Below are 23,021 nucleotides of genomic sequence, written 5' to 3'. Positions count from 1 at the left end.
AAAATTCATATTGTCTTTGAAGAGATGAGACTCAAGCCTTCCTGTCTTCACCACCTCTCTTGACATCAAATATTCCTTGGAGCAAAACCTGCATCTCCCAGAAATGTAGTGAGGAAAGAAGCAGAGCATGTCCCCTGCGTCATGCATCATCCCACACCACAGCCCTCTTCTTCCTCAAAGGAAAGAATAATCATTGCACAGTGGACTCCTTAAATCACTAGATTTTAATAGCCATATAAATCCTTTGCATACAGCACTCTATGGCACATGAGAAATCATATAGATACCCAAAAACTTTTTCTGGCTTTTACCACATAAAACTATCAGCATTTTTTTTTTTTTTTAATCAACTCCTGTAGTAGAAACAATAACCAAGCAATTAACAGCAAATTTCTACTTTTCTAAAAGAACAGTTTCATCTCTTAAAAAGAGCAGAGAAGCTGTCAGGGAGTTTCGGATATACAGACAGATCAGGGTACCTCAGAAAGACGGCGAGAAGACGGCTGTCAGCACCGCAAGCGTGCGTACCCAGCCTGCGGGGGGGCTCTACCAGCACCCAGTGTCTACCCACGAGAAGGGCTGGGGGTGACCAAGCGGTGACAGCCTGCTTCTTTGCCTTGGAGAGCACCACGCACTGCCTTGCCCTCCAGCAGCCATCAGTCCTGCCTGAGCCCAGGACCAGCCCCCTGCCCCTTGGGACACATGGCGAGGGACAGCAAGTGGGGAGGTGCAGGATCCGTCCCCGTACATCACCTTGCAGGCTGCAAAGCACAGCTTGTCTGCATTGTCCGTTTCTATCTATAATTTCACTTGGTCAGGAGTTATAATCATCGAGAGGACGCACAGGCACACCGTACCTTTCCATGCCACCGCTCAGCACCTCACAGGCGAGCTGATCCCACCTCGCCGCCCAGCGAGCCTCGGATCCTGCATTCCCTGTGCTGCTCACATACACAGCCCACTCCCGCCCCTCACGCCTGGTTTCGGTGATGTTGGCATTCGCAGAATTCATGGAATTCATTAAGAAAATCATTATTTACATCAATGTGTTCAGCAGCGCAATGTGATAGACGAGCTGAGACAGGAGTTTGCCCGTTTGCTGACTCGCACCCTGCCCACGGGCTTTATTGCTGACTCGGGCTCGGGGGACCGAATCACCCTGGGAGGTTTCCATCCCTCTGGTTCACACAACGGCGTCGAAACTGCTGTCTGCGCCCCAAGTTTTCACTCACTATGTTCACCCTCAGGGAGAACCATCCCCTGGGCAAGGCGGGCTGCACAGACGCCGTACCCGGGGCACTGTTAAGGCATTACATATACACAGGAGTTGTTCGGGGATTTAAAAAAAACCCACTCAAAGTGTAAACATTTTTGTACATACAGTCATTGGACTTCCACACACGAAGTTTTCTCTTGTTTTCTGCATAAATCACGAGTTAAGGAGCTACACAAAGAGCACTCGAGCAGACGCCTGGAGCACTGGGGTTCTCTTACAGCACGGCAGCATGCAACGCGACGGACTCTAAGTAGTAGAAATATTGTAAGTCTCAGTCCAGGACGCTTCCGCCTTTCTACACTTCTTAAATAGTTTAGGTAAATGTCATTAACAACTATGTGCTGGTAACTCTGGTAAGATGGGCAGCTGCGTAAGGAGCTTCAGTACATGGCAAGGTTAGCGCTTGGTGATTTCAGCTTGTTTCTACTTTATCTCTAGGTAGAAAAGGGAGAGATTCTGCTTCCGTTCCTGTATCTATGGAGGTTGCTCAATGACCCCTAGGTCGCTGTGCTGGCGGTACTACAGGTTTAGGTATTCAGTGATTCTGCCTTCCTCAGGGACTTTGGCACATTCACCCCGCTTCATACAAGATCCCTGAGAACTTATCAAAGCTGCAGTACTTTACAATTTAAAAGACCCGTCATGGCCTCTTGGCTCCCCACCATGCTCACGCCTGCTTCTTGTTGTTTTCCATGCTGTGCAGCAGCGCTAGGAACTCCAGGATGAGGTTGGCTGTCTTGCGGGGCCGCTCCACCACCACTGAGTGCCCGCAGTTCTCCAGGATGTACACATGGCAGTCTGGGATGGCGTTCGCTAAAACACTGGCACCAGAAACATCCAGGACCTGGATGGCCGGGGAAAAAAATCAGTCACTCCCACAGGCAGAGCTAGGTTTTGCTGGACACTGCAGAAACCCTGTTGGAGCTGCCTTTGCAAACCCAAGCAAGACGCTGAACAGGGATGCGGACATGGTCCCTGTGACATCAGCCCCGTCCCATGGTACACGTGCCTGGGGACATGGCAGTGAGGCTGCCCAGTGCCAGTCTCAGCATGTGGCAGGGAACTCTCTTGGATGCTTTCTGGCCGCCAGCTCAGTGCAACGGGGTCATTGCCAGCAAACACTTGCACCTTTGCCTTTACAGAGCCCTTTGCATGCCTGCAGCTTGCCTCCTTCCCCCTCCCACTCCTCCCACTGTAACGGGCTCTGCGAAGCCCCATGCCTTTGCCTCGCTGCCTGCCCATGAATGACAGACACATCTCTCCCCAGGTGCCAGGACAATTCTTTTTGCAGGCAATTTATAACTCTTCCCAGCCCACACCTGCTGTGGCGCTGGCACCTGCCCCCTCGCCTTCCCCAGCCCTGGCTCTGCCCGCTCCTCCCTCCGGCCCCCTCCGGCCCCACGCTGGCTGTCAGCTTTCTGCCCATCACCCTGCCGAGCCCCTGTGTCCAAACGCACCAGGGATGGCGACACACGTGTGCCAGCTCCCCGCAGAGCAGCACACAGCTCAGCAGCACAGCCCACGCCATGCCCCCATGGATGGACACAGGCAGAGATGGAGACATGGTCCCCTGCCAGAGGTGGAGGGGGCTGCGTACCTGGTCTTGCTTTCCCCAGATGACCTGCGTTGGTGCTTTGATCTTGCTCATGTTCTCATGGAGAGAGTGCCTGGACTTTTCATCCACGATTTCTAAAAACACTGGTGGGGGCAAGAGGAGAGTCAGTTCTACAAGGGAGATGCTTTGCCTTCCCTTCTCGCAGGGGTCCTGCAGCCCAGCCCTACCAGTGTCCCCTCGCTAGGAAACCCAAGCAGGGGTGATGGGCAGAGCCCCAACGGGCTGTCCATGCACTGCCACCAAGCCCTGCTGTGAGAAGACCCTCCTCCAAGCCCATCTCCTTGTAAGTATTAGTACTAATTAACCCAGCTGGGAGGGTGAGGGTGAAGCAGCACGCCATTGCCCATGGGGGTGTAAGTGCATTGCTACCAGCAACCGAGGCGCATCCCCAAATCTGTTAATGACATTGCCCCCTCCCACCCTCAGCAAAGCAGCTGGGGGGTGCTGGGGCCAGCTGGCATGCAGGGGACATGGGGGCTGGGGACAGCCCATCCCCACAGCCCAGAGGTCTGGCTGGAAAGCCTGGTGAGAGGGGCTGCCGCTGCACACTTACGTTTCCGATAAAAATCATTGTGTGGGATGCGAACATCGACGAGGCCCTGAAGGATCTGCAGGGAGAGCAGAGGAGAGCTGCTGGGGGGGGGACCTGTACCCTGCATGGGGCTGAGCACACAAGAGACCGTGCCCCGCCACCCCTGCCCTGCACAACTCAGCACAGCTTCTTCCCAAGCACATCTGCCTGTCAAAACTGTGCTTAAGTAAGGTGTATTTCAGCAACAAGTATTTTTGTCTTTTATGATGCAAACCCGAATTTCTCCCCCAGGCCAGCTATCATAGTCAGCAGGCCCCCTCAGCCATGACTGTGCTTTTCTTCCTTCTTTTATTCTTTTGCCAGAAAACAAAAAAGGTCTTGGCATTACCTTACATTTTCTTCTTACTCTCCAATCTATTCATCCCAGACTTCCTAAGGAAAACCAGCTTAATGGTCAGCCCCTTGCCAAGTTCCTCTTGCCTGACAATGAGTGATTAACATTTCCATGGCTTTTGCTTAAAAAGCAGCAAACAATCTCCCTCCAGGCCAGACAACAGCCGCCTTAGTTATTTAACGCTTCCTGCCAGCCATACTTACTAAAAACCCCTTCGACATCCCAGCGTGCTGCCAAAGACCTCACTGGAGGAGGAATTTCAGCAGATGCTGCCAGAGAGAGCTGGGAAAAGTGGGTTTGAAGGGAAAGTGCTGGAAAGGTGCTGGGAGGGGGGCAGCGGGGGGCCGCCTGGGTGACAGTGGGGACGGCAGCGCTGGCTGCACGCCTGGCACCGCCTTGGCTGCCGTCACACAGGCTTGAGGAGAAGCAAACCCACTGCCCACTCTGAGCCCCCTTCCCCGGCCCCGCAGCCAGCCCTGGCTCCTCACCTGCTGTGGCACCTTGAAGCGAACGTAGGAGCAAAGCTTCAGCATATCCGCCATCTCCTCAGGCGTCGAGGGAATTAAAGGGATCCTGTCGATGCACTCGGACTCTTGCAGCTCCCGGAGCTGCTTAATGAACTTGCTGTCAGTGGTACTTGGCAGGCCTGGGTCAAACAAGAAGGGTCAAACAACCTAAACCCTAGATGAGACCCCCAATAGCCCCAGTGATGGAGTATCGCTGTACCAACCTCCCTCAACTCTGTCTCTGCCCTCCTGCCTGCTTACTCATTAAAAAACAAAAAGGGAGGTGGCAGGGAGGGAGGGGGGGAAAAAATCTGTACCTACAGCAACCTTAATATGCACCCAGGGACCCCTCGGCCTCCCTCCTGCTCCAGGGCTGACAGCACTGAGCCCCTGGCATAACGTGAGGTGTATTCCCCGTAGACATGCACCAACGCTTTGGCAAAAACCCTAGCACTTATTTTTATGCAGCCAGCGGATGCAAATATTACTGCCTGTGCCTCGCCTGCCACAGCACAGGGTGGGACAGAACATTCCAGGAGCCCCATGTGCATGCACGGTGGCGGGGAAGATCCCCCGGCACCTTACCCCCAAACCCCTCTGCAGCCCCCACAGAGGGTCCACATCAGAAACACCCGGAGTCAGCCAGCAGCTCCCCCAGGGAGCAGCGGGCACCTTGCCGCCCACCGAGCCCATAGCCGGGTAACCTTCGCTTTGCTTCATCACTTATTTGTTGTCTGGGAGGCGCCTCCCTTGCCTGGGAGCGGGGAGGAGCTGCTCTAACCACCGGGATGCGGCAAAGCCCTTCCCGGAGGAGAAGCCCCCGCCGAACCACCCACGCCTCCTGCAGCTGCTCACGGCCCCGCTCCCCTGAGCCCCCCGGCCAAGGGGGTGGACGGGTGCTGCAGGGGCAGAGGGACACCCTGCTGACCTGCACCCAGCCCCTAAGCCCTCATCCCACTCAGAGCACCCAAACCTGGGCGGACAGAGCCCTCCCAGCTCCCGAAGCCCCAGCCCTCCGTCACAGCGGGGCTCTCAAGGGGCCAGACTAGGCAGACTTTTCCCATTGCTGCCTGGTTCCTCCCCCCTAGCCAAGAGGCTGCAGACGTGCCATGTAAAATGCCTGCTTTCGGAAGGGAAAAGGCATTTTTGGCCAGAGCGGGATTTGTCCCATTTGGCCTAGTCCCAGCTGTAACCAAGGCACCGTGGGCAAACTCTGAAGCCCTGGAGAAAAGCAGTCAGGACAAGGCTGTGATTTCCTCCCGTGCCCTGCCAGAGACTTTCAGACTGTAAATACAAGCTATTTCAAAATGCTTTGCACTAAACCCCTGTTTTGCCTCCAGCACCACTCTGGGCTTTTGCACGGGCTCCTGCTTGCCCTCTCCCCGTCTCGCCTCCCCTGCGTTGCTCACCGGCAGGACAGATGAGGGTCAGGCTGCAAATGTCTTCTGGGTACTGAGCGGCGTAGACGCCGGCAACGTTTCCTCCCATGGAAGTGCCAACCAGATGAAAGGGCCTTCTGTTCAGCTTGATGCACTCCACGAACTGGCAGGGGAGCAGAAGGAGCATTGTTAGGGGAGAGGAAGCAACGGCATGGGGTCATGAGAGAGATTCAGCCCAAAAGCTTGAGGTTGGTGGTTCTGACTGCCTGGGAAGGGAGGGAGCAGGGCTGCATGAGGCAGGGCTCACCAGGCTGAGCATCCCTCATGTCCCCATGTCCCTCATGCCCCTGCATCCCTCTGCAGAGGCGATGCGATGCTGGAACTTTACCTGGTGTATTCTCTTAGCTTGCCCGCTAATGGAGTAATCGTCCAAGGCCGAGCGGGTCGTGCCCTCGTGCCCGGGCATGTCAACGCACACCAAGTGCAGGTTCTTTGGCAGGAACTGCAGAAACAAACCAGAGGCGGTTACGACGCAGGGGAACTGCTGTGAAGCCCATGGATGGAAACTGGTGACCACAGGTGGGAGCAGGGGACACACTCTCAGCAGCCCCTGGTTACTCGTGCACCAGAATAAGTCAGCTCATGTACCAAGGATGACATGATGAGAAACCGTGGCCAAGATGGGCTTCCCATGGAGGAGGCAGGTACGTACTGCTCTTCCCCTGCAGCTCTGCATGTCATAGGAATGAAACGGATCCAACAAGCAATGAGCACAGAGCTAAGGAGGGTGTTTTTAGCATGTTACAGCCATCATCACATCCAATACATGCAACCGTTGGGTGCTCACACCACCCCTAAGCCCAGGACCATCAACCATTGCTAAGCAGCAACATGATAGAAATGGAGTCCCACCTTGACTATGGACAGCCACATGTCTTTGTGGGCTGAGAACCCATGTAACATCAGGATGGATGGTCGGTATCCAGGTCTCCCTCTACAGGAATAACAAAACTGATAGTCATCGTAGTTTGCATATCTAACCTGCATGCCCAAAGCTCGGCGCCAGTACCTGGAAACAAGGAGAAAACACTAGTGAGTGAGGCAAGACCAGGGGCAAGTGGCAATATAAGCCAAGTGATAAGCCCAAACTCAGCCACCGATTTGCTGCTTTGCTAAGGCCAGTTAGGTTGGGCTCACACTGGTGCTGTCATAGGATTAACTGGGACTCATTCTGAGCACCTGGTCCCTGGATTACATGCGATCCCCTACAGGTGTAGTACTGGTGGCTGGCTATCCATGGCTTCGCTGTAGATGGTGGAGACACTCTGTTCGTTAAAAACTTCAAAGAAGATCCTAAATAACAAATTTGGCAATGGAAATGGGCCAAAATAACAATCATAAAACTGAAAATGCCCAAAGGTTGGTATGAGGAAAGAGAGTCAAGAGAGGTAGCACATGTGGCCAGGCAGTGTGCAGGATGGGCAGGCAAAGGGAGGCACTCGTTCCAGGTGGGTCATGGGTTTATTTGGGCACAGTCCTGCATCAATGGGAGAACATCACCCCACAGACAAGCAAGTCAGATCCCAGCCAAAACAACCATGTAACCCAGGAGCACCACAACACCCAGCTCCCATATACCAACTGGACAACTTTTAAAAATGTATTTATACACATGCAAAGGACCAGAGGTGACCATCCTTACACCAGGTCAAACACCCCAGAAGATACCAGGCTAACCCCAGGGAAACCTGGATTGTTCCTCTGAAAGCAGAAGCAGACAGCTCCTGCCAGTGCATGCTTGCAGCCTGATCAAAGAGGATGCAGTGAAACTGCTGGCCAGAAGGGACCTGGACAGAGATTATCGGTGACACTTTGGACACATGATGTGTACGTGCAGTCCAAGACAAAGGAGCAGGCTCGCTTTCTCTGCATTTCCCCTGTGCCGAGATGTAACCCTTGTCAGCACAGCTACCGGGCTACTCCTGATGGCCAAGAAACCAGCAAATACTTTTATATGCAATATCAGAATTTATTTGAGATGTAAGAGCAAGGTCACCAATACTTCTGGGCTGTCCTAGCTCTCTGCCCACTCAAAGCTTATGCATAGTGCAATCCTCTTTAACATAATCCCTTTTTAGAGGGAGTTAGTGGGACTTAAGCAGCATCTCGGCTCTGTGCTGGTCCTACAAGGAGAGGCGAATTTCTCCCTGAATAAGTGTCTTAAGAGTCCTTGCCTCAAAGGCACCGGTGTAAACTACCAATGGGCAAGATGATAACATTTTTAGCAACTGATCCTAATGGATCAATTCAGCAGAAGGCAAAATAATCTGTGCAAAGCTGAACTGATCCCTCGCAAGGTGTTAACACGCTTAGTGGCAGTGGCTAAACTGATTAACCCTTGGTGGCAGAGCAGGCAGACTCTGGGGTCAGGGTCAGCAGGGCAGCCCTGGACATCACATCTGGCAGGGAGGCACAGCAGGGGCAGGGGCGGGAGTGAGGCCATTGGTGACAGTGGCCTGGGGTGACTGTTGGCCGTGCCAGCTGAGAACACGCAAACTGGCAGTGAGGAGGAGGAGAAAGGGGGCAGCAAGTGGTGGGAAAAGGGTGTCCCCCCCGGCATCTCCTGGGAGAGGTGCCACAAAGCTGGAGCTGCACCGGGCTGAAGGGGGTGGGCAGCATGACATGCTGCCTGCCACCTCTCCTGCCTCTGCCGATGGGGAAACACAACGATTTTGCCCCCCAAAAAGCCAATTCAGAAAGAAGCAAATAGAAAAGGAAGAGTAAAGGGCAAACCCACTCTTCTCGCTCGCTGTCCTTAAGAGGTGCCCATGAAATGCAGAGCGCTGCAGTTACTCCTGCAAGATGCCAATGCTGCCAGAAACTCCGGGAGAGATGGGGGCACCTCCCCTCCAAAAGAAAACAGCCCCGCTGATCTCTGCTTACACGATCCCTCCCTCAACCAAACACAGACCGACAGTGCATTTTCACTCAGTCCCTAATTTGCAGCCCTGAAGGACAAGGCAGCAGGGTCTTCTCCAACACCCCCTCAACCTGGCTCTGCCAGGCTCCTGGCACCAGCCCCTTGTGCCTGCCATCCCTGCTCGTGGCTCTCCGATGGCTTCACCCTGGCCACACTCCTTCTGCTCTGGTGTGGCAGCATTTCTCAGGTGATCCTCCTCTGAACCTGAGCCCATCGGGGTCCTCCCTAGCTTCTACTGGCTGCTCATAAGTCTGAAGGAAAAAAAAAACCAATCCTTGGACTAACAAACCTGGTACCATCTGGTCCTGCCCCAGGCAGCAGCCTGGATGTCCCCGGAGCAGGAGGCTGTCACACCGCTTGCTCCCTTGCGCAGAGTGACGTTTTGTCTCACAGCTCCCCACGCAAGAGGAAGAAATTCTCCCCAGTCTGGTCACTGGGGTTTTCATCCCATCTGCCCACGCCTCTCAGCCCACAGATGCTGTGATTAAAAGGTTGTTAATAAATGTGCCGTTAGAAACAGGCTTCATCACGCTGCTGTGTCTGAGTGCTGGGGTGGGCTAACGTCCTCCTCTCACAGGAGGTCACTTTGATTTGGAAACACCCCATGAGCAAAACTGCAGGAGCCACCATCTGCCAGCAGCATGTGAGGGCAGCCTGCTGCTGCTGCCTGCTGCTGCCTGCTGCTGCCTGCGCGGGGCAGTCAGCGCTGCCCTGGCTTCCAAAGGGAGCATTATTCCAGCTTTCCACCGCAACAAACCTGGACAGGTAAGATGCCAGTGTGCTTATCATTGATTTCCAGGGACAGAGGAGGACTGAAGGATGCCTGCCTCCTGGTATTGGAGAGGGTAAGGTGCAAGAGGGTAAAGGAAAAGCATCATTCCATCTTCTCTGATGCTCCAGCTCAGAAGAGAGGGAAAGAATGAGAAAAGTCTCATCCATAACTACTAGTGAGAGAAAAGTCCCTGCCTGCCGGGCAGGCTGTTAACCAGGAGGGAGCATGTGAGCCTGGGGAGTCGCAGCAGAGCTGAGGATGCTCACCCCTACAGCGCACTGATGAGGTGGGAGGTCACTGGCCTGCTGGGTTTGCCAGGCTGGGGGACAGGGAGCAATGGCCATGCTTTTCCCAGCCGCAGTCCTGTGCTTGGGGGAAGCAACCCAGAAAGGTTCAGAGACATGCCGCGAGCTGGCACCACAGCGGCAGCCTGGCCAGGAGTCCCTTGGTACAGCCCACCCAAGCCCCCCGGGAGCCTGCGCCCACGGCCACCCCAGGATGGTGGGATGCCAGCAGCCCAGCTGAGGCTGCCCCAACAGACATAAGCCTCAGCAGCAAAAATGCAGTAAGAAAATGCCATTTTCTTCTCCCAGACATGCTTAAAGCTACACACAGCTGGCATGCCCCCAGAAAACCCCCTCCTCACCTGCTCCTATTGCCGTCACGGGCGGAAACATCCACCTCCATCCATGCCACCTTGCTGCCCACGGGCTCTTTCCACCGAGACCCGTGTGCCTGCACGTGTGTGTGGATCTGCTTGTGAACAGCTGTAATTCCGCCCCCATGCTAAAATGAGAGCAGCTGGGCTAATGAACTCACCAGTAGTAGATGCGGATAAGTGCTGAGGGCCAGAGGAGGAATGAGGCCACAAAGGCCAGGATGGGGATGGCCAGGGTGCCACCGGCGATGACAAACATGTTCAGCACATCCAGGTCCATGCTGCTTTCCAGCGCCTGGCCTCACCTGCCTGCATGAGCAGAGATGATGATAAGTCAATGTTAAATGAGATCTCTGCTACCAGAAGGAGAGGAAAGAGGCTCTGAGAGAGGCAAAGGATATCACTCAGAGCACAGAAGTGTCTTTTTCAGTTTTAAAACTTGATTATTTCTTCTGGCTCCTTAATGGATCTAATTATCGCTATGTTATCCTCCCAGGAGAGCACATCTCAAACAGGCAATGAGCCTCACAACAGGCATGGACCACGTCTGGCGTGACAGGGCATGGTATGGCCTTCGAGCACTTTGCAAACACAGGAAGCGCAGCCCCCTGCCCCAATGGGTGCAGGCAGCCCTTCCCCCCTGATGGGCACAGGCAGCCCTTCCCCCCGGTGGGTGCAGGCAGGGCTGGCTTAACGAAGGCTCCACGTTGCTTTTCGGAAGCAGGTGTCCAGCTCCGGCTCCCCTCCCCCTGCCCAATCCCAAATCCCCAGCACACAACCACTGACCTAGAATTGATGGCTCAAGCCCAGCTCTCATTACCACTCCACACAGGCACCAACTAATCAGGGGAGCAGAGCCTATTAATGGGCTCGGAAACTGAAGGAAACAACCTGGCAGGGCACTCTTTGGCAACCAGCCCTTATCTGAGACAAATTCATCCCTTCATCACAGCACTCGCTGCTGATCACAGGTCCCTATCCCGACTCCCAGGTATCCTTTGGACAAACCTCAAGGGTGGCGGGCATAGGACACAGGGTGCAACGGTGAGCTCTCACGCAACGCTGTGCTTGTCCCTGAACTCGCCCCACCACAGGCAGCTGGGATATATTCTTCTCATTAAGAGATTAAACCCTGCCGCACACACATCTCCTCTAATTCCCCCTCGTCCTTTCCTCGGCACTAGCTCTTTTGTCACACATTTACAAAACGAAACATCCTCAATGCCTGCCCCCCCCACCAGCCATCCCCCCCTGTCACCACCTCCACATTTCTCCGTGCCTGGCTGGTCAGATTTATTTCTGCTTCCTGCAAGACCCACGGCGGTATGCGGTACGTTGTATGTTATGCTATGAAGCAGGAACACAATCGCCACGGTCACATCCTCTCCCCCTCCGACACCGTCACACTGGATCACATCAAATGCCCACATTACACATGACCAAGAAAAACAGTTCACAGAACCTCTGAAGCAACGACCACATTTACCCTCTTCCCCCAGGGAAGACAAACATAACTGAAATCTGAGGAATACTGTAAATATTTCCACCAGGAACCTCCTTAACAAAGCTAAACCTCACTTCCTCCTTCAAGCCTCAACAACACGCCATTATTCGTTTAATTAACATTTTGTAGGAAGATCTTTGATCTCTGCACAGCTTGTTCATAGATAAACACTTCGTGCAACAGACAAACCTTGTACATGACAGCAGGGCTGCATGGGAGCCCACCTGAGAGCATCTGCTGCCTTTTGCTATGTCACTAAAACAGGGAAGAAATTAAGCAGGGAAAATTGCCGTCATTCCCAGTGGCGACCCGTAACAAAGGAAGATCGCAGCTAGGGAAAAGCGTGGGGTGGCGGGAGCCCCTGTGCTCCCCGGCACAAGGTCATGGTCACCGCCTCCGCCGCCTCCACAGCTCTTGGAAAGCAAAACAAGGAGAAAGCCTTTAAAAGCCCAGCTTACTTTGCAGAGATCCCCTCCTCCTCTCGGCACAGGTTCCGCTCGCTGTGAGTAGTGGCAGTGTCTGAAAACACTGTCAGAAGAGGAAAAAAAAAAACGGTTAAAATCACACTCCTGCTTTTTCTTCCCCTTTCAGGCTTGGTAGCCTGGCAAGATCGCGAGCTTCGAGTATTTAAGCCACCAGCTTCCCTTCAAGATGCCTCATCTTCACCTTCTGACCAACCTTTCCCCTGTTTATGTAAATACGGTCTTTTGTACGATAAAGCCAAACGAGGGCACTTGTTCCAAGCAGGAGCAAAGTGCAGGCTGCCATCAGAGACGAAGCGAAAGCCGGCGTGGCGCGGCGGGGAGAGCCACTGCCAGCAGCCCCCGCCGCGGCAGGGCTGCATGGCACCCAGCAAAATGGGGCTCACGGTTGCGCTTCAGGTGATTACAGCTATTAGAACAAAGCCAGCTAAGCTGCTTCCCATCCCTTTCCTCTTCGTCTTAAACGTATTTTTCCAAGGGCTGTCAGTCCTCCCCCCCAGCCCTCCCTATGCGAGTCAGGCTGAAGCGTAGCGCAGCCGCAGGAAATTACTGGAGAGGCAGGAAAACACTGGGCTGAGCTCGCCGGCAGCTTTTGGCCGTGGAAATTCAGGCTGGAGGCTCAGCGGGAGCACCAGAGCACAGCGGATGCGCTTGGAGCCAGAAAATCTCTGAGCTATCCCCACTGCCACGGCTGTGGGGCCGGGGGCACCCTGGGGGCTCCTGTCCCCATTGTGCCACAGCCTTTCAGCAAGGCCATGGCAGCCACCGCTCACCACGTGAGCCCCGGCGCCCAATGCCGGCCACACGCACCCGCCAGCCCCGCTCGGGGCCCCCGTCATCGATGGGTGCTGGGGGGGAACGCTCGGGGAGCCCCCTGGAGCAGCCAAGCCCCCCTCTGCGTGGGCAGAGCATCGCCACAGATTTCCATGGCTACCTCTGGTGGAGGCAGCGGGAAGGAAAACGCTGGCAGGCCCAGCTCTGCGGCTGGGGGCAGCCTCCATCACCCCAGTCTGCAGCACCCCCAGCCCCATAAAGCCACCTCTGCACCCAGCAGTGCTGCGGGGACACTGGCTTCCCAAAGCCATACGGGAGCACCTGTGGTGCCACCACCCTGCAACGGTGCTTTGCCCAGGGGATGATCACCCTCGCTGCTGCACCAGTACCAGGGACTGGAGCGAGCAGCACTGCCCCAGGCCCTGGCACAGTCCTTGCGACCAGCAAGAGAGACATCATGGCCTTAGAAATAAAAGTGAGCCTGCTGGTAACAGCTGTAAGTCTTCAGATCACAGCTCATCCATCACTTTGAGATGCCCTGTGACCAAAAGTCACAGCAAATGGCCCCAGGCATGCTACTGCTTCTTGGAAGGCTCTCCAAGTACCTCATAAATTAACTTGAAAACATCAATTAGTCTGATAAATGCCGTGTGATCACGCAGTGATAAAGCCAAGCGTGCTGTGCACACCACTGGGCACAGGATGCCAAACCAGAAGTACCGGTTCCCACGCTGGCAGCCCAGTCGCAGGCACTAGCCACCGCGGCCCCTGAGTCCCACCTGGGAGGACCCCCCAAACAAGCCACCCCAGGAAACGAGATGGACCCAGGACAGCTGCTAAGGGGAGGCTCCATGTCTCCTGCTTCCTGCCCTGCGCCAAATTCAAGCAGGGGGCTCATCACGTGCAAACAGAGGGGCTGAGAGGCCGGAGGGGGCTGCTGCAGAGGACAGCAAGTTGATGACAGTTCCCAGGGCCACTGGCCAAAGGAACAACAAATGACTGTGAGCAAGGTTTGAACCCACATCGGGTTTTTTTCCCTTTCAAGCTCAGTGGGTAACATCGGAGAGGCTGGAAAAGACCCAACAGTGCAACTCAAGTGTAACATAGGTGTTTTTCCAGGCCCCACATAAGATGCAGCGGCAGCAGCACACCTCAGTGTGTGGGATAAAAACCCTGCGTTTAGCTCTAAAAGAAAAAAAAAAAAAAAAAAAGAATCTCACAAATGTGAAAGCGGTTCAGCTTGTTACCCAGGGAGACAGGAGACTCTTCACCAGGACCAGCATCTCCCGCAGAGCCAGCCTCTCTGATGGGGTGAGAGCTGGTGGGGGATGCTGGGGGGCATGCTGGGCTGCAGCACAAAAGCCTTCACAAGGTGGAAGGTCTTAACTGGGAAGGGGAGAGCGGCAGCTAATGCGCTGGGCAGCCCCGTGCAAGGCCAGGGAGGGTTTCCACAGTGCAGGAATTGCACGGCTGTGCCCACTGACCAGAGATGATGAAATTCAAGCACAGAGGTTCAAGCGGGCTGTGCTCAGTGGGTCTGGGATGCAACACCAGGGCTACTGCCCTGCGCTCAGTGTTGCACTCAGCGCTCCCTGTGCCCAGACCAGCCCATGCCTGGCCAACAACAGATTTAAAAATTCCAAGTAGCTGAAAGCTAAGCAGCACATTTAGGCATACTTTTTTTTTTTTTTTTTAAAGCTGAAGAGGAAGAAACATCAACCAATTTTAAGATCCCACTGCAGAAACAGGGGGCTTTGACATGCCTCAGTAGCTGAGATGAGGCCCCCAAAAACCCTGACTCACACCACTAACCATGTAAGACAAAACCCCCAAAACATGCAAGTGAGCCATTTCCCTTGGAAACCGCCTCCCCCTTGGCATCCTCAGCAGCCAGAAAAAAATAATATTAACCATAAACAACAACATTCCTCCGTGGTATAATTTGCAGTGCGATCTTCCAGATGCCAATCACAGTGACATTATAATTTAAGATCTATTCATATTTGAAAGATCTCTGTCAATTAGCCAGCCAGCTCTCAATCTTAATCCAGCCTCTGAGGGCTGAGAGTAGGAAACATGCCCTTTCACCTTCATTTATTTATAGATGGCAGAAATGAGATCATTATTTCTGCAGTGCTGTTTTGCACAACGTGCATCTCTGACCCTGTGTCTGTGCCACACAGCTCTTAAACGTGAGCCGGAGAGTCTGGGCTGGCCCCCATCCCCGCTGCTGCACCCTGGGCTGGGAACAGGCAGGGATGAGCCGTTAGCGTCACTGCCAGCCAGCCTGGGGACAAGGTGGCTGAAAAGCACGACTGGAGCAGTCTGTGCTTCCAGCCAGCTGCTGGTTTAAAAATTTGTAACGTGCTTGTCCTCCTTCCGGACCTGTCACCATCCCCATCCTGCCGCACACGCACGCAGCGGAGGATGCACGGCCCATCTGATGTCACGAGTGCGCCCGGACTCAGCCCTCTCCTGGGGGTGTGTGTGTGTGTGTGGGAAAGAGTTGGGGAGGGATGGGGCAGGGGTACCGGGGGGCCACCTCCAGGTTCCCCCTTCCAGCACACAGCCCCCCCCGCCAAGGCGTCATCCTCCAGGAAAATGCCTGCATCCTTCAAACAGCAGCAGCGAGATGCAGCGCTGCTCTCCTGCCCTTCATGCCCCGTTTTCTGATTGTGGTTCGGGGGCGGAATTTTAAGGCGAATTAATTCAATATTTTAAATAGATATCTTTTAAATTATTTCTTGCATTTTGGCTTTGCTGCTGATTTCCTCCCCACCCCCAGCCATGCCAGGGTTGGGACCGGAGGGGTCCGGGGGGAGGGGTGGGGTGCCCGGATGCCCCCGCGTCCGGGCCCCTCCCACCCCGCGGACCCCTCCGGTCCCGGTATTGCTACCGTCAGCCCCGCATCCCGCCCCCCCGCCTCTCACCGTGCCGATCCGAGCCGTGCCGGGCCGCAATGGCAGCGCTGAGCGGCGAAACGCGGCGGCTCCGTTGCGCCCTCCCCCCGCGCCGGTGCGGCTCCGCGGGGGCGCAGCGGAGCGCGGCGGCGAGGCGGGGATGCGGCGCGGCTGTGCGCGGCGCGGTGCGGGGCGGGGGGGAGCCTAGGGGGGATGCAACCGGGTTGAAAGGGAGGTGCAACAGGAGTGGGGGGTACAACGGGGTGTAAGGGGGGTGAAAGGGGTGTAAGGGGGTACAACGGGGCTACAACGGGACTTCAGTGGAGGTGCAAGGGTGGATGCAATAGGGCTGAAGTGGGGGTGCAAGGGGGGATGTGATGCAGCTTCTGTGGGGGTAGAAGGGGGGCGGCAATGGGGGGCTGCTGTGGGGCTGCAACGGGACATGTGATGGGACTTCAGTGGAGGTGCAAAGGGGGATGCAATAGGGTTGTAGCAGGGTGCAAGGGGGAGGGTGTAACAAGGGTGCAAGGGGGGGACGTTATGGGGCTTCCATGGGTTGCAAGGTGGACACGGTGCCACTGCAGTGGGGCTGTGCAAGGGGGTACAACAGGGGTGCAAGGGGGGGGTGCAACAGGAGGGTGGTGGGAGGTGCAAAGAGGCCATGAGGGGGATACAATAGGTTGCAGAGGGGATGCAAGGAGACTGCAATGGGGATAGAACAGGGATAAAACAGGGGTGCAAGTGGTCTGCAATGGGATGCAAAGGGAGTGTGAAGGGGATATAACTGGGTGGGAAGGGGCTGCAATGGGGCTGCAACACGAGTACAGGGGGGATACAGCAGGGGTACAAGAGGAATAGGGACAGTAAGTCAGGGATAGGGTAGGAATGCTGCAATGAGGCTACAAAATCACTCCAGCCAGGGGTGCAAGAGGCAATGTGATGTGGCTGTAACACAGCAGTTCAAGAGGCAGTGCATCAGTGAGTGCAAGGGAGGACGTGAGAGGGGTGCAAGGGGGTGCAGTGGGCAACGAAATGTAGCTGCAGCAGGGATACAACAGGGATGTAAGGGGACATTCAAAGGAGACGCAGCAGGGGTACAAGGAGGATGCAATGAGGCTAGAGAAGTTGTAGAATGGATTGCCATGGGGATGCAACAGGGATAAAAAAGGGAAAGTGATATGGCTGCAGCAAGATTACAACAAGGAGATACAAGGGTAGTTACAACAGAGGTGTAAAGGCGATGCAATACAACTGCCACAGAGATACAAAGGGGAATGCAGTGCTGCACTCTGCACAGACAGCATACAGCCCCCTCGCACAAGGCCTGGGACCAGGCTTGACGGTGGGGGACGTCTGACCATTTCCCAGGTCCTGGGATGGGGCTGTGGTCAGGGGGCACAGAGCTCTGCCCCATTTCCCATGGCAAGAGCACAAAGGTTGAAATCAGAGCATCCCACTGTTACTTTTACACCTGAAATAGGATTTTTAAGCCTGCCATTTAAGTTACAAGCTTGTTACCTGCCCTCTCTTCCCAAGAGATGACGCTGGTCTCAAAAGCTGCATTTCAACCTGCATTTAAGATCTGCTCTGATTTTTCTTAAAACTGCTACCCAAATCCTTTTGCTATAAGCAAATTTACTTTCATTCCCCCCGAGTCACATATCAGGTTGGTATACACCTTTAAGATACATCCCCAAAATACAAGAAAACTTAAATAAATTGGAAACGAGATCAGCTCCTGAGTAAATGCAACCAAATTGGGTCAAATGCTTACTGCATCTGCACTTTGATAGAGGATGTCCCTTTGGTCTCGTAGGCTGGGGGAGCGGAGCGAAGGAGGTGTAAAGGGCTTTCCAGGTCAGAGTTTACTATAACAACCAAAAGCTTTTGATAACATGAGCTGTCAGAGAGATCTATAACCAAAATCGAGGTTTTTAGGTGGCCCAGTGAAGGCGAGGCACAGCTTCATGCAGCTTTTGTTGGGTTTTGTTTGAAGAGCTTTCCCAGTCACACTAGGCTAAGCAAAGATGAGCTTCCAATAAGGTGACCTAAGCAGACACGGGAGGTATTTCACAAGCCTTTAAACGTTGTTTGCAGTCGTATTTGTTTGTTCAACTTTCTTGTGCATCACCCCAGGATCCCACGGGACATGTGCAGGGCAGCGCTGACTCACGCCAGGGATGGATTACCCACCATGTGGTTATTCCAGGCCACCTGCTGGGAATGCCCCTGGAAATAGTCATTGCAAATGATGGCTCTTAAAATAGAGAAGCTGAAGCAGAGACCTGTGGCGGTTTTATGTCGAAACATGCCATGAGCTAACCGGGGAACGAACTCTCGCAATCTCAGCATGCAGCCACAGGGAATTGTCATTGACTCCTTTGTGTCGATGGGGAAAGGAGGGATCTTCAGGGCTGTCCTGAGCCAGCCACTGCCAAGATGAGGCCACGGCTTCAAGAGGCCACAGCCCCCACGAGGCAGTCGGCAGCACCGTGATGACTTTGCTGGGCAGGGGCCAAGGCTGTTTCTCCATCCCAGCACACTGCAGAAGACCTCAGGCTCTCCAGGTGGCATGGGGGGCCACGGGGGAGCACAGGGCATGGCTGAGAGCAGATGAGCACTTCAGGAAAGCCCCAGCAGCTCCCTGGGCACCTCCCTGAGGACGCTGCAAAGCCATTTTTGGGGTGGCTGCAGCATGGCAAGCTCAAATTAAAGGCCAGTGCCTGCACTGACCTGCCCCGTGTGTTTTGTTTCTCCTCTCAGCCCACAGACACAAGTCATCACACAGCTGTGGCAGCTGACAAGGGCCGAGTCACCCCCCCAAGGCTGCCAGTGTTTTGGAGCCCAATGCCAGCTATCCTGGTCCTCAGACAAAAATTCCTCATTCCTAATGCCAGTGTCAGGAGCTGGGCTTCCCACTGGCACATCAGCACAGCTTTGATGCTGTGAGCAGGGCGGTGGGTGACTTCTGTATGATCCAGTTAGAAAAAAAATGTGTTTCTAAATTCAGCGTAGCCACAGGAATTAAACCAAACAAAAAAAAACCCAAAACCAAGAACGAGAAAATAGCTGTCCTGTGTCCCCAGAAATGAGGCAGCGAGACTTTCACCTAAACCGTCTTCTTTTCCATAGGAAGACGGAAGCTTTGGTTGGATTCAGGCCAAGGTTGCTGTGGAGAACTGAAGCTTCTATCTCACCGAGCTGAGGGGCAGGGTTGCTCCACCAGATGAGAAGCTTCCATGTTATTTTCCACTGCTGGGCGATGAAGCCCCAGGGAACACGGCGGGATCGTTTGCAACCACAACAAGTGGCGGCATGCCACTTTGGTGAGGTGAATCAGCTTCCCAGGTGACTCATTCCTTCCATTTCCACTTGCGGTGTTGGCCCTGCGACACAACACCCCCAGCAGTCCCCAGTGGGCACGGGAGGGCACCGGGCAAGTGGGTGCCCCCTGAACCTGGCATGTCCCCACAGCCCACCCATGGGACCTGCTGCTGAGGAACGGCTCACCATGCCCCGGGCAGAGGGCAACTTTAATGACATACACCTGCCAAAACCAGCCCCCCAGGGCAGGGATAGGATCTCAGCTCGCCCCAGCTTGCAGACAGCAGCTCCCAGTGAGCACAGGGGTAAATAACTTCTCCAGCATCACTCTGGGCAGCTGCCCCAACACACTGCAGCAGCTTCCTTGCACAGCCTGGGACAAACACAGGAACGAACTCTCCTAACTTTTACAATGTTATAAAGCAAAACCTGTTAAGAGCTTTAAATAATACTTTCTTTAATCAAAGTTAATGCGTATATTACACACATTTTAATTACATCTTTAACTGCTAACAATAAGGTGTACTCAGCTTCACAAAACCCTCCTTATTTGGTGGCTGCGGTATCGGTACGGAGGGGTAACGTCAAAGCTTTGCCTTGTCATCATGCATCAAGCCTGTATTTCAGATTACTGTGTGCTCTCCTACATCTCGGGTAAGTGGCCTTGCTCGAGAAACCTAAACCATGAGGTGTTTTCCCTTGAGCTGCTTTAGCAGGCAGGCATTCATACTTCAAACAGCAACTTGAACAATACCGACATACTCAGCTGAAAAGGAAAACCCTACCGGAGTCCTGTACCAGCAAAGGAGTTATGCCCCAACAGCGATTTATTAAGTAGAACACTTATATTTTCCAGAATGAGAAATAAAAATTAAGTATCAAAGACGACCCTACTGATTCAAAACATACCATGTATCTTGCAAACCACATATTTTTACCCTCAGTCATACTGAATTTCCAGAAGGTCACGCCGGGATGCTTATTGCCGTTAAACTGACACTGCAGCCACTTCCCAAATGACCATACTGGGTCTGCAGCCCAACCGGGAACTTCACCAACACAAAATGGTCCGAGTGCTTTGCTACTTATTAACCTGAAATTCCAGGAGACTGTGATAAAATACTCTGTCCCATGGTCGTGATAAGGTCACCAAGAGTCCAAGGGTCGTTTCATTTGCTCAAAGGAATCTACTTTTCTGGTGACGTTGGTGACTTCGGGGCTGGCCCTTCCTGCTCTCCCACAGACCTCCCCTCACTGCGGCAGATGTTGACAGAGCTGAAGTTTGGGTGAAAATGATAAAAATTAAGAGACAATCAACACCTTAAAACCTGGCACATGGGGAGGGGAGCATGTGGGCCCCTTGCCTGAAATACAGGTGCGGCGGCATCTGGAGAACACCAGCCTGGAGGTGCCAGTTCCCTCACATGCCACCACTACCCTCTGCCCACGCTGCCAGTGCTTCCCCGAGCCACACACTCCCTTTTGGGGGGGACAGGCTTATGGGGGTGCTGAACGGGGCAGCAGGGACACCCTGATGGGCTGGGGCTTGGGCAGGCTGGGCCAGCCTCGGTGCCCTTTGCAGGAGGTGTCCAGCAGTGCTGGTGTCCCCAGTGGTGCCAAACCTCCCACCAGCACACAGACACCACGCTTTACCCACAGGAGAAATAAAGCTTCAGCGTAGTTTTCAGGCACCCTAGGGTGACCTTGTGGCCCACAGGTGCTTCCCCCACGGAGCAGCCCGTGAGTCACACTGCTCCTCAAGCCCAGAATAGGCTTCCTCTGCCAGGGCAGGAGGGGATGTGGGCTTGCCCGCGGTGTCTCCCTCCGGGCCTCCCAGAAAGACACAGGAAACTTCAGAGATCCTCTCAGTCTATCTCTGCCAGCAAAAACAAAGCTGTGGGTGCCCTGCGAGGCAGCCAGAGCTGCGGCCGAAAGGAAGCGGCTGCGCCTGAGGGTTGAGGAGGAACTCCCACATTGCTGCTGAACCCTTGCACCTCTGCTGCCCCACGGAGACTCCACATAGGCATATGATATACAAACACATCCCACCCCATCCATCCCCCAACACCTTACTGGGAGCAGAAGGAAGACAGAGGGCTGAAGCACTGCTTCGGAGACAGCAGCCACAGCCCCCATGTGCTCAGCATGGGGTGTCAGTGATGCTCGGCTAAAGGATGCTCAGGAGCAGCAGGCAGGGCCTGGGCAACACCTACCTAGTGCTTTAAGTTCTTGCCCAGGCTGGCTTTGGCCAGCAGCTCCATCAACTGCCTCTCCTCCCCTGGGAGCGGGGACCAGCTGATGAGGGGCTTAAATTAGGGAATGTCTTGCAGGTGCTGCTCAGCTGGATGTGATGTCCCTCACCCAGCATCATTCAGAGTAGGGGCAAAACCCCAACCCAGGTTGGTTTCACCAGCAGCTTCACCCCTCTTGTGCAAGACCAGGACAGCCCTGAACTGGTAGGGTTCACAAGCCCGCATCGAGTGGGTGTTATGGCCTGATAAGGAGCAAAGAGTACATGCACAGAAAGTGCAGTAAACAGAGAGATAAAGCAGCGCAGAAAAGAGTGTGAGCTCTCCGTGTGTCCCCCACGGGTCACCTCGCTGCTGCCCGTCCCTGCAGAGGGTGGCTCTGCCTGTCCTGCTGATAACGCCTGGAGTGAAGGGCAAGGGGGAGGCTGATAAACAAGCAGCCCTGGGGACAAACACGGCATCAACGAAGTGCGGTTCAGGGTTAAATCCCTCAGAGGCACCACAACAAACATTTGCTTTCTGACGCCAGTGTAGCCAAAGCGACCCTGGTTTTAGAGGGAGATCCCAGTTTTGATGATTCTGACCCTGAGGCTGCAGCCGCCATTGCAAGCCCTTGGCTCACACTGTGCTTTTAGCAAGGTCGGATGAGAGATTTACAACCCCCTGAGCCATTGCTTTCCCTGCCTTTCTATTAGTTCCCTGCAGACCCTACCCTGCCTGAGGCTGGCTCATTAGAGACCCAGCAGGCAGAAAGCCAGCACCCTACAACCCCTCTTATTTCGGAGAGTGGCACCAGGCTCCCCAAGCAGCCGTGTTCATTAGCAAGCAGCAGGGCAGCACGCCCCTTGCTAGCAGCAGCTGCTCCAAATCCCAGTCGAGCCAAAACGGAGCTGTGGTGCCCATAGCCACACTCCCAGCACCCACCCCGGAGAGCTGCGGCTGCCTCCCCAGCAAGCCCTGAATCTCACTGCTTCCAGCTGTGCCACATTTTTGGGAGTCCCCCCCCATGCGCTGCATTTTGTGCCAGCTCCACCTGAGCCTGTTTAACTGATTTAGACAGTGTCAGGAGTCACGCACTGGTGCTTCTGGATCTAGACCTGCACGGGCAGCTGTGCAGGCAGGGCAGCAGGGTGCAAGCAGGCTGCATGGCCATTTTCAGGAAAAGGAGGGAGGATGTGAAAGCACCCTGTAAGCACAGGGAAAAAAAAATCAAAGGCCATTATAGATGCCATTTAGCCTGACTTCTTGTTATACATCCCATCGTTGTATCTGATTGGGGGCCGACAAACACGTGTCTGGCATGCGGTGGAGGAGTAAGGGAGGGCAGGGGGATGGTTTCCCTGCAAAAGCTGCTCAGTACGACCAAGCCATCCCAGCTACAGCATCCTCACTCGAGTGGCACCTTGGCCAAACTTGTGTGTCCCCTTCTACCACACAGCACGAGCCAGACCCACGTGCACACATCTTGGGTCACCAGCCTAAGACTGCTACACTGGGGACACTTGGCCAGGCGCCTGGGGGGCAGTGCCTGGGGGCATCGTGTACCTTCTCACAGCTGCACTGCAGCGGCTGAGCCAGCAGCCTCCCCCTTAGCAGTGGGCAAACAAATGTGGCTGTCCCACAGCAGAGCACATCCCACAGTCCCACACAGCTCTGGGCAGAGGGAGAAGTGGGTA

At 54.5% G+C, this 23,021-nt stretch overlaps 1 protein-coding gene across 9 annotated transcripts; it reads right to left on the bottom strand.

Annotated features, from left to right (window-relative positions):
• Nucleotides 1-206: 206 nt before the first annotated feature.
• ABHD6 (abhydrolase domain containing 6, acylglycerol lipase) lies at nucleotides 207-21,553 on the bottom strand. 9 transcript variants are annotated; one of them, XM_080383172.1, is made up of 10 exons: nucleotides 15,803-15,948; nucleotides 12,075-12,144; nucleotides 10,274-10,421; nucleotides 6,615-6,771; nucleotides 6,091-6,204; nucleotides 5,733-5,865; nucleotides 4,306-4,463; nucleotides 3,445-3,499; nucleotides 2,874-2,974; nucleotides 207-2,120 (listed from the first exon to the last, which is right to left on the bottom strand). In XM_080383172.1, the coding sequence occupies exons 3-10, from the start codon at nucleotides 10,390-10,392 to the stop codon at nucleotides 1,944-1,946; spliced, it is 1,014 nt and encodes a 337-aa protein (XP_080239298.1). In that variant the 5' UTR covers nucleotides 10,393-10,421; nucleotides 12,075-12,144; nucleotides 15,803-15,948; the 3' UTR covers nucleotides 207-1,943. The 9 variants fall into 9 exon arrangements, with proteins under 9 accessions (XP_080239298.1, XP_080239300.1, XP_080239302.1 ...); XM_080383174.1 differs by lacking the exon at nucleotides 15,803-15,948 and adding an exon at nucleotides 12,649-12,708; XM_080383176.1 differs by lacking the exons at nucleotides 12,075-12,144; nucleotides 15,803-15,948 and adding an exon at nucleotides 21,310-21,553.
• Nucleotides 21,554-23,021: the final 1,468 nt, after the last annotated feature.

Source organism: Falco punctatus, assembly GCF_963210335.1.
Source record: "Falco punctatus genome assembly, chromosome: 4".
NCBI lineage: Eukaryota > Metazoa > Chordata > Aves > Falconiformes > Falconidae > Falco > Falco punctatus.
The sequence above is the reverse complement of the archived record's forward strand: the minus strand, read 5'-3'. Positions and strand labels throughout refer to the sequence as shown.